The sequence below is a fragment of the Pecten maximus genome, chromosome 2 (genome assembly GCF_902652985.1).
Source record: "Pecten maximus chromosome 2, xPecMax1.1, whole genome shotgun sequence".
NCBI lineage: Eukaryota > Metazoa > Mollusca > Bivalvia > Pectinida > Pectinidae > Pecten > Pecten maximus.
Genome location: NC_047016.1, coordinates 43474168 through 43486393, shown reverse-complemented (window position 1 = coordinate 43486393; position 12226 = coordinate 43474168). Strand labels below are relative to the sequence as shown.

At 34.3% G+C, this 12226-nt stretch overlaps 1 protein-coding gene across 1 annotated transcript; it reads left to right on the top strand.

Annotated features, from left to right (window-relative positions):
• The first annotated feature begins 8199 nt into the window (after positions 1 to 8199).
• LOC117343236 (ornithine decarboxylase-like) lies at positions 8200 to 11692 on the top strand. The gene is made up of 4 exons (XM_033905577.1): positions 8200 to 8261; positions 9767 to 9904; positions 10344 to 10509; positions 11504 to 11692. The coding sequence occupies exons 1-4, from the start codon at positions 8200 to 8202 to the stop codon at positions 11690 to 11692; spliced, it is 555 nt and encodes a 184-aa protein (XP_033761468.1).
• The last annotated feature ends 534 nt before the right edge of the window (positions 11693 to 12226 follow it).

Here is a 12226-nt window from a genome sequence, read left to right as displayed (position 1 = left end):
AGTAAGCAATACAGGACCCTCGGGCCTCTTCAAGTTTTGGAGTCTATATGTTTGACCCTATCTGTCTGTTTGTCCTTTTGTCTATTCACGCGACCCTGTAAGCGCTGCTAATTACAGTTATGATGTGATATCAACATCACACAATCCTGCCCAACTATTATTGTAACATATGTTTTATCCAATATAACATTAGGTTTACATTAGTCATCCTATCTTCCCTCGTATTTAACGTATTTAACAGAGCGCTGCAAGATTTTCGTTTATTATTCATTATTTATAAAGTACCAGGTCATGTAGTAAGCCGCCGTTTGATAAACCAGATTTGACGTTCTGTATATTTAATTAGTTTGCGCGGTACCAGCTGTTAAACGTAAAAACTGATGATAACGACATTTTTACAATACTAATTTTATATCAATGATATGCAATCTAATTAAAATATAGATGGTCATTCTCACTACGTTACATGAACATCTAACAACATCCCACGTCGGGGTGACCTTTTGCATTAGCCAATCAAATGACTACTTCCAGAATCTTGGAAGTGAATTTTATATGTCCGAATTAGCAAGGCTAAGTGCATACACTATGTATATAACTTGCCTAATCTGTCAATTTGTTTCAAGTCATTTCGTCCCACATTGCATATAGTTATATAAATGTTGTGATGAAACGGTTTTCTTCAGATGCATGCTGTGACGAAATGGTTTTCTTCTGTGACATCGACAAATTGACAATTCGCACTGAAAGTCTCAAATGTCACCAGAACGTGAGCCCTTATGGAATGTTGTTAGATGTTCATGTAACGCAGTGAGAATGACCATCTAGATTTTAATTAGATTGAATGATATGACCATTATTATCTTCTCTTATATTTAAGTGTCCGCTGTTGTTGTAACTTAAAGAAGTGCTATATCATCCAATCTTGCCTTATTATTACATGGATTGCACTGTGTAGAGCAACAGTCTTGATTGTGATAATTTACGTTGGAATGGAATCTTCCTTGATTTACCTAGCTTACCTATTGTTCGTGGAGACGTAAACTAAGACAATGACCTACGGTAATTTATCTACCTGACATTTACATTACACTGTACTTTACATTCCTTGAAAAGGAGAAGAACACATTAGGACATTAATTTGAATATGACATACAAATATACGCTATTGTCATGTGATATATACCTCTCTGTTATTGTTGGCAGCCCTGGATAAATACAATACATAATATTGTATTTCATTTTTATATTTAATTGTTAACATATTTTCAAACGGCAATAATAAAATCCATTGCTCAGCTGGGTGATGTTTTGTCGGTTCCTAGTCACCAGGGTCCAGTTGTTCAAAAGGTGATTAGCTTAATCACTTGATTAGTGAAAATTGCATTTCTCATTTGTTGAAAAACCAGTGAGTATATCATCTGTAAACTATGCCAGTTGAAAGAGAATTAAGAATTACAGAATTTCATTAAGTTTTGTCAAGCTAGTTCGACCAGAAATTATTTTATCAGGATTTGAAAAATGTTGTTAAAATGTGATTAGCCTAATCAACTTTTGAACAACTGGGTCCTGAATTTAAATATTTTCTATTCACAGTAATTGTTTTGTGGGGAAGAGGAAGCCAATTATCAAAGTGAACATGTAAGGCATTACCGAATGAGTCGAAAGGTTCGATAAAGATTCTAAACGTGATATAAACTTGTTTATTCTTAATACATGTATAACACTCCTCCTAAACTTGGACTACGTAGAAAAGGTGCCACATCTCCTCCTTGTCGGTACTTTTCACTTCGCCCTTGTTTTAGTTATTTCCAGCAGCATACAAAACGTTTTAAACACCTGGTGACAAGTCATACATATACCGGTTGATTCTCCATGTAGCTTAACATGGGATTTAAATATAAGAACGCAAGTTCCGTATAGATTTTATCATAGTTTTTGGGTAAATTCAAGTAAAACAATCAAACAAACAGGAATGATGCTGTCTCTGAACAAGAATGAAAGGATCAGAGCAGTAGGTCAGGCGATGTTCGCTTCCGGCTAGATGCGATGAAGTGGAAACATTTGATTGGTCGACGGCATGTTGTTGCTTCGCCTTTGTAAGGTAAACAATATAAAATCCTGCAACTCAAATGCATGTACTCTGAAACGGACAACAATTGATTTTGATATTTCATGATCGGAGTGTAGAACACGATGTCGAAGGTGAGAAACTCTGCATACGTTTGACTGTAAGAAATACACAAATATACTATAGGAATAACGGAATCGGATAACACCTAAGCAATATCGCACCCAAGGATAAATGCGAATTTTTAAAATTGAAAGCATTATATACAAAAATGTTGACTAGAGCTCTGATTGTAATGTTTGATAATATAACTGAGTTTTAGATATGCTTGTTTTAGTTTCTATGGTTATGAGGTTGTATACTTTTGTATTGTTACATTTGTAAACAAATGCTTGCCTCGGATACACACTTTGATCTAAAACCGTTTTAAAACATCTATATGGAATCATATACGACATAAAGTATATTGTAAATGTCAAGTGTTGGTTTTGAAGCCGTCGTTTTGCGTTACTTTAGTTTCTTTAGATAATAACCAGTTAATATTTGTTGCTAATTATCTAGTTTATCTGGGTTTATATATACATGTTTTAAATTGTCAACACCTCGTCAGGAATCCTTTATACTAAAACATATTTAAAATCAATTGCCTAAGTTTTTATTTAATTTGTTTATGACGTATACTTACTCTTTTAGATGAAGGGTAACAGCTCTTTTACTTTAAGGTGGAAACCCTCTAATCTCTAAGATAAGGATGGGTCTGTTTGATTTTGTCTGTAGCTAGCATTGCATCCTTGTTAGTTATATCCAAGAGTCATATTGCTTTAAAGTTCTTTGAAACACCAAATATCTACTACTGAATATAACGTTAGAGTCTTTAATACTTCTTTCACAGACATGTTGATCTATTACCACTAACGGTCATGATCTTTAGTCAACAACAATGAAAATGTCCGTAGCTTTATTATTTTATAATATTTACTGAATTGTTTGATTAATTGTTATTTACTGAACTGTTTGATTTTATTATATTTACTGTACTGCTTGATTTTATTATATTTACTGAATTGTTTGATTTTGGAACATCCACTGAATTGATTCATTTTGTAATATTGTCTGAATTGTTTGATTTTGTGACATTTATTATATTGGTTGATTTTGTGACATTTACTGTATTGGTTGATTTTGTGACATTTACTGTATTGTTTGATTTTGTGACATTTACTGAATTGTTTGAGTTCGTAACATTTATTGAATTATTTGATTTTGTGACATTTATTATATTGGTTGATTTTGTGACATTTACTGAATTGATTGATTTTGTGACATTTACTGAATTGTTTGAATTTGTGACATTTACTGAATTGTTTGATTTTGTGACAATAACTTTCCTCTTTGATTTTGATCATCGTGAATAATTATTGATGTAACGACAAGTCATTTGTGTTAAGGACATTTCTAACTGATTTATCTGCTATAGTTGTTCTTGGTGAATATGAATTTGAGAAATAATGTTTATTACCTCATGTGAAAGTCACAGCCATGCATGGCAACACATAAAATATGGGATAGCACCGGCTGGGACATTTTATTAAAATACATCACACACAAATGCCTGCTATCTACCTTTTTCAGATGTAGATAAATATATAATCAGACGAATGCTTTCAGAAGTTTTGAATAAAAAACATTAGGCACGCTACTTCTATATCAAAAGCGGCAAATGGCGTTTGACTAGAATGCGAAAATGTCGGATAACGATTATTGATCTATTTTAGTACCTAACAGGATGAATATTATCGCAATAAAACATATTCTATATAGATACACCCCGTACGTGTGCAACAGATTGCAGGCAATACTCTTCGACAATGAATTGGAAACCGTGACATCATTATCAAGCAACTTTTTTGTACATCAATGGTCTATGTTCTTAAAACTGTTTAAAAGGGAGAAAAAAAATAGCATTAAATACTGTCGGTTTGGATGAAAACGATAAGGACATGTATGATAAAGAACAATTGAATATTGATATATAATTCAGAGGAAATACCGGATATATATTAACCATATGGTGTAATATATTTCATGGTATTAAAATATGTAACACATCTTTGTAAACATTAAACTATTTTAATGTTAGGTAATAACAAAATTCCAGGGGAATGCAGATTCAAATTTTGTTTTTCATGCATATGTGTAACAAGGCATATTGTCTGCATTCATTGTATCCGCAAATAATAATAAAACTTATCTACAAAGGGTATAATGTTCTGTAAATATGTTTAGGTTTTTGGCACATCTAGAACGGGCTACCAAACACTATGACATTTTCAAACTCTCAAACTTCGACATATGTATATGTACTTTATCTTTCTCTGTCCCCATCGGCTGCCAAATTACCTCTACTGACAGAGTGAAAAGAAAGGAAATAAATCTGATATATAATAATGGTACTTAATGTTCTTTTGGAATGAGAATTTTTATGAAAATCATTGAAAATTATCTTTATTGAACGTAAAACGAACTTGGAGAAAATTTTCACCGAGTTAGTGGCCAAGTAAATTTTAATGGCAGCAAACCATGTTAACGTGTTACAAAACACAGATTGTATTAAAACATATATCAGTAAATATGGACAGAGTATATTTCACTAATGAGCCCTCCAAACCAGCTGTGGAGGAAGGTAAATTATTAACACAAATATTGTCAATTAGATTCATAGTATCGTCTACTTCATTCACGATAATTAACAATGATAAATGCCTCCATGGTGTTTTATTTCAACAATTTGAAAGTTTTGTTTCCCCCTAAATTATTTACTTACTATTTCATTAACACTGTCAATTTTAATTTTGTCTTATTATCTTTTAAGATACTTGAAGATGGCATACAGATAGTCGACACTAAAGGTTCCCATGTAGACTATATCAAACGCCAGGTTAAATACCACACAGAACTGGTAAGATGTTAAATTATCAGTTCTCTTTGATTTTCATGTCTTGCCTAGAGCGACTGAAAACCCTGTATGTGATACATTTTTTTTAACATTTACCAGCTTCTGTTAATTTCTGAACGGATATTTTGAACTTAAATGTGTTTTATTCATACAACCGACAAACAGTAACTGCAAATGTTTACCCCAACATTCCCCTTATCAATATAATTCTATAATGTTGATTTCATTTCGTTTCTATTCGTTTTGCTTTCGTTTCGCACTTTATAGGTACCATTATTTCTCACCGAACGTAATGACTGATGATGTAGGATAATGTTATGTATGTGCCTCACTTTCTTTTGATTTCACTGCTGTAGATTTTGGTGTCATTGATCTACTCATTTCATATCTGGTTTAGAAACTCCTTGGTATATATTAACATCTCCAGTTTTACACTGTCAATAAAAATATCTTAATTTCGCAATTTTTCTACTACTTCTCCATCCTCATGCAGACACCATGCAACGTGAGCAACAGCCTATTGTCTCATGCAGATTGGTAAACAAGATAATGTATGACAATGATGGAAACACATTAACCATACGAGTATTTCAACATTATCGTACATCAGTAGAATCGTGTGATATATTTTGGGGACGCGGTGGCTGAGTGCGAGTTCGAAAAACCCATGTGGGGCAGCTGACTGGTACTGACCGCAGGTCAATGGTTTTTCTCCGGGTACTCCGTGAGCAACAGCCTATTGTCTCATGCAGGTTGGCAAACAAGATAATGTATGACAATGATGGAAACAAATTAACCATACGAGTATTTCAACGTTATCGTACATCAGTAGAATCGTGTGATATATTTTGGGGACGCGGTGGCTGAGTGCGAGTTCGAAACCCATGTGGGGCAGCTGACTGGTACTGACCACAGGTCAATGGTTTTTCTCCGGGTACTCCGGCTTTCCTCCATCTCCAAAAACTGGCACGTCCTTAAATGACCCTAATTATTAATAGGACGTTAAACAAACTATACCAAACCAAATTTCTCAAACCTTATCTTTATTTGCATGGATTTGATGCTTGTCAAGTCACAGATACTTTTAGCCCATTTTTGATATCATTCCTTGCTGCCTTGTATTATTATTACAAATCACAATAATTGTATCCCTTTAAAACCAATTCAGTTCCATTGAAGTGGTATTTGAGATAATCATCCCATTATTCATTACTTACAAATATATAATTCATTATTGCCTTAACATAATTTTCTCTGCCAACATGTAAATCGCGATGACACTGCACCAACTTCTTTTTCAAATACTGACAGGCCTGTTCAAAGGACTTAATCTACTTTTTTAGTATTTTGGAATGTTTTTACTTTCGGTCGACTGGTATTAATACAACGCAATTTGATGTATATTTCGGATACCTTTTGCAAAATTCATTGAGGCTTTTTACCAATGTAAGTCAAGTGCTATATTCATTTGCTTGTGTTTTTCACATGCCGATATTTCTTAAACTTAAATGACGTCGTGCATTTTGCTTTTCATTGCTTATTTGATTGTTCTGAAATGCCATTTGTAAATGAATAAATAAATGGGATACATTTACTTGGATGAAGACCTAGTTCATATAATGTGTGATGTAATCAAATAATTAACTTATAAGTTAATTAACATTTCTGTATATATTCCAAGGCGTTAGCATCATCTCTGAGGCATTGTGTAATGTTCATTGCAGGATTTAGACGACCCCCTGGCCGTGGTTGATATTGACGAGGTGGTGGAGAGGTACAGAAAATGGTACAGGCTGCTTCCTAGGGTGGAGCTATTCTACGGTAAAAATCCTTTATCTATATATATTGTTTATTTATTCTAAATCTTAAATTTCCAAAACAATTATTAACTTTGAATATATACGCATTATCGCGTTATATGGAATATCTCCGTATCCCATTGCGTTCATACCGTCGTAAACGCAATAAAAACACTGTTTAATCCTATGCAATACCTTTCCGATACACTTTTAAAATCGGTTTAATCCCGACTGATGAGGCGAGGAATGAATATTCAGTACTTTGAAAACTGTACCACAGTTACCTCCATGTCCAAACCTTATCATGCGAGCTATATCTGTGCAATAAATCCACACAATATTACATCGTTTATTATTTCATTCCAATAGCTTTGAAATGCAACAATGATGCGAAGATCGTCGACATCCTTGTAAGACTAGGGAGCAGTTTTGACTGTGCAAGTCAGGTATACAATTTTACGAAAGGCCATTTACAATATAACCTCCATGAATAGTTTATTATTACTGAATCCATGTCCAGTGATGTAAATTCCAGTCTACGCCAGAGTTTTTGATAATTTGTGTGTTTCCTATTATGCCCAAGAAACTCTTTTGTCATGTAACATTCAAATCCGTTTTATAATGAAATAAATAAGATAAAACGGTGATGTTTACAAGTGATATGTACATTATGTTTCTACTCTTTTCGCAGTTTGTGTCTATTTAACGTAATATCATTCGATGTCTTTTTATATGAAATTGACAATGTGAATATTAGGAATTTTATAAGTAAGCGACGCTTCAGTGACAACGCCCATTTACATATACCAAGTTAATGAACAGTAAACTCTACGTAAACCGAGATTTGAATATGTACGAATTCCCTATCAAATTGACTTTGTGTTGACAGCACTATGGTCGTATGCTCACCAAATTTGATATACAGTATAATGTAATGGTCAAAGGTATGCGATTCTTTTCCAAACCTGATCACGTATAGGTCATGTGATAAAAAGGATCATAACTTTTTCATCATTTCATCAATTAGAATAAAAATATATAATGTAAACATGATACTAGACTGGCCCCCTGTCTCCAGAATATTAAAGTTATAAATAAAATTGAACTTTATGATTTTGGTCCCTAGGGTATGTCTTATTCTAAGTTTCAAACTAGAGGCAGATAATCTAGTATTAGAATTTACCTTGACAATTTATAACAAAGAAAAACTTAGGGTCTAGTGGCCAGTCTAATATGACACAAGCATTTTGTTATTTGAGTAGGGTGAGATACAGCAGGTGTTGGAATTAGGAGTCGATCCGTCTCGTATCGTCTACGCCAATCCGTGCAAACAAAACTCACATCTTGTGTATGCCAAGAATCACAACGTAGAAATGATGACCTTCGACAGTGAAGAAGAACTGGTTAAGATTAAGAGGCTATATCCATCAGCAAGGTTGGTTACAACCTATGTACAAAATAGGGCATATTTTAACGAAAAAAGAAATGCAAGGCTATTTCCGAAAGTTATTATTTTACATGATCCTTTGTCGATGTGTTCATGACGTGGGTTTCTCGATTGTTCCCTCATTTTGATGATTTGTATTTTCCTTTCACAGACGGTGTTTGCGTTAATACCGTTAAAAAGGGTACCCTTGCTGTTTCCTGATCCAAATCAGTAGCGTGTGTACCCATCACTGCCATCAGTCGCTGTTTTTACTCTCCTTAACATTGACCCTATCATGCTGTTAATTGCCCTTTGAGGAATATTATTCCTGTCCCGAATAAGGACCTGCATGAGTTGAGCGACGTTATATGGGACGTTAATGCGCTTCCTCTTGTCTAGCTCATCCCACAAATGCTCGATTAGGGACATATCTACACTGTATGATGGCAAATCAAGAACTGAACTGGAATGTAATTTTGAGCCAGAAGTCACGACAAACCCTAGCAACATGGTCCGCGCTGTCCTGCTGCAACGTAACGTTATGTTGATGAATAAAAGGAAGAACGTGTTATTTCAATAGCTCAGATCCCGATTCCTTGGATAACAACAATTAAGATGTTTGTTCACGCCTTGACATATCCTTGTTCTTGCCATAAGAGACTCACCCCCGAATCTGTCGCTTTTCGATACGAGTATGAATATTGCTAACTACCACGTTGATAGACAAGATGTCGTTCATCTGACCTGTAAAGCGTAAATCGAGACTCGTCAGTGAACAACACGCATCTCCAATGGGCCAAACGAAACAAATTAGGTACTTGCGAAAGCAGCCATTGCATTCTACGCCTCTGCGTAAGTGGCGGACCATCGTAGGAACGTCGTGGCCTTACATGAAACTCCCGCAACCGGACACACTGGCTGACCACGAGTGCCGACAACTTGTTGTGACGCCTCCGCCTGAAATAGTCCAGGAGGTGTGAGAGACGTAAACTTCTATCTTGACGCCACGAAGTAATGCGCGGGCGTCCGCTCCTAAGACGGTCACCCAGTCTCCCTGTGGCTCTGAGCGCCCAACGCAACGGGATATTTTTGTCTCGTGTGTGCCATATTGCTTGGGTATATGACGTTGCGAATGCCCCTGCATTGATAAAGTTGATAAAGCAATGCCTCTTTCCCTATCAACTACACTCAATCGCGACATTTCGCTGAACAATCGCATTGAAAAGATATGTTTTGTAACTGATGGTGCAAGAGTTTCCCGGATGCACCTTTTCTTGAAAAATCTGCTGAAAGCATGCAGCGTCGAGCGGAGTCACGATCGACTGAATTTTAACTGAGGAACATTTTCACAGTGCACAAATATAGCTCAATGAGAAATCTAATTGAATTAGTTCGCGTGTCTAAAAGTTATATAAGAAAAACCAAACTTGCTTTTCTTTTTCCCGTTAGTATATTACAGTGCATTAAACTATATTACACATAATTATATACTGAAGGATCACAACATTTTGCAGGTTGCTGTTGAGATTCCGACCTAAGCACAGTTGTGAAGTACTGTATGATCTAGGGAAGAAGTTCGGATGTGACATCGCAGAAGCAATGGATTTATTTCAATCGGCAAAAATCATGGACTTAAACGTCATTGGTGTTAGGTGTGTAGCAGAAAAAAAATGTAGCATTTAAATTATAATTATTAAAATGGAATAATTTTTTTAACTTTATGTCTCAGAATATGTTGTGCAAGACATATCCTAGTTGATTTTCTGTATATCATCCGGACCCTTTACATAAGTGAGCGACTTTAATTGATCGTATAAGACAGAATGCTATAGAAAGACGGAGACGGTAATAAAACAGCTATTATCAATTCAAGTTGTTCAGCTTGTGTAAGTGTGTAGAAAATTCAGTCCTTTTCTTCATCGTCCGTGGAGTGTCTTTTTAAAATATAAAATACATATACATCTACACTGTATATGATTTATTGAACAAAAATATAATATATTTCCCATACATATAAATAAATAAATTATTGAATGTTACAACATTTGACACGCCATATCTATGATTCACTGGTTATAATACATATTATAGTTTCTACGTTGGAGCCAACTGCAGTAGTCGGGATGCATTCTCGTTGTCAATCCAACAAGCACGAAAAATATTCGACATTGGACTCCAAGTCGGCTTCGCTCTGAACATCCTGGACATTGGAGGTGGCTTTCGGGGCAGATATATTGAAGTTCCCTCTATTGCAGAGGTAGGCACAATAGTTTCACAGATGCACTAAAGCGCTAAGCTATTTCAAGTATTTGCAGCAATATTTCATTGTTAGATTAATCGTGATAGTGGTATTGACGATTTTTGGTGATCCAATTTAAACATACGGTATAGAATAAACTACAATGCATTAACTATGCATAAAATTGATATAACGACTTGAAATACTTACATGTACATGTACATGTATATTATAATATCAATATCTAATATGGTATATACACGAAAATTAATATTTAATATGATATATACACGAAAATCATTATTTGATATGATATATACACTAAAATCAATATTTGATATGATATATACACGAAAATCAATATGCAATATATTATTTACAGGAACATATTAACCGTTAAGCTTTCTCAATATCCACAAAAGAAAATAGCCGTAACTACTTCGTGTTATACAGTGATTAAATACTAGTCGTGTTCATTAACACTATAGTGTAATTAAACTGACAACGTTAATTATGTATACGTGACTTCTTATATGCAAAATGCATCTGTATACCCCTATCTTCTGAACGGTTCACCCTATATCCATCCATTACCACACAAAAAGCGCGACAAAACAATCCGAATCCCATCGATTCCTTTATCATTTAGATATTATTTGTAATACATGTATTGATAAATAAAACGTGCAATAATACTATTTTAAGAACAATAAATATGCATATTTCATAAATGATACGTATCATTGTGAATATATGTTTGAGCAGCTAAACATAAATTTAAAAATAGCAATTTCTAAATCTTTAAAATGCTATTTGTAAGAATAATGTTTTCGTTACTTTCTAGTGTTCATTCAAAGGTTAAGTAAAACCGCGGAAATTTTCACCTCCATAAAGTAGTTGAATAATGATTATCTATTTGCCATTTTCAATGAAAACAGTTACAAAAAGATATGGTAAAACACAAACATGTTTAATGCGTTGTAAAACTGAAAACGTTTAATTTACACTAAAGAGTGCCGACATCATAAACAAGTGTCTTGATGATTGCTTTCCCGAAGAAGAAGGAGTAAAAATCATTGCTGAGCCAGGACGCTACCTTGTAGAGAGTGCCATTAGTACTGCAGCGAGAATCATTGGACGAAAAATCGTCTATAACAATGGTAAGAATGGAAACTGCAGAGGAAAGTTATGGTGTGATTGACTATTTACCAACATGGTGTGAAGTAGAGGAAACCCAATGGTAAGTGGAAGGAAATCTTTGGTGAGTTAGACTTATGAACCCCTTTAGCTAGCAGAGGAAATCTATGATGTGTGTGACAAGTTAACCCCCGTGGTAAGTTGAAGTAATTCATCATATGTTGAACTATCTAACCCCACTGGTAAGTAGAAGGATATCTTTGATGAGTTTGACGAATGAACTAATATGCTAATAAAAGTAGAAGAAATTTATTGTGTGTTTGACTTATAAATCCCCAAAGTAAATGGAGGAAATATATGAAGTGTTTGAATAATTAACCCCCATGATAAGTAGAGGAAATGTTTGGCGAGTTTGACTAATCAACAGCCATGTCATCATAATTATTTTTTAATAATTGAACTAGGCCAGTGCATCCTATCTAACATTATTACACAGAAAATCAACATATTTATGTTACACGTTACATATTTGATGATATCTATTATACATTACATATTTAATGATATTTATGTTAAAGATTCCATATTTCATATTTAT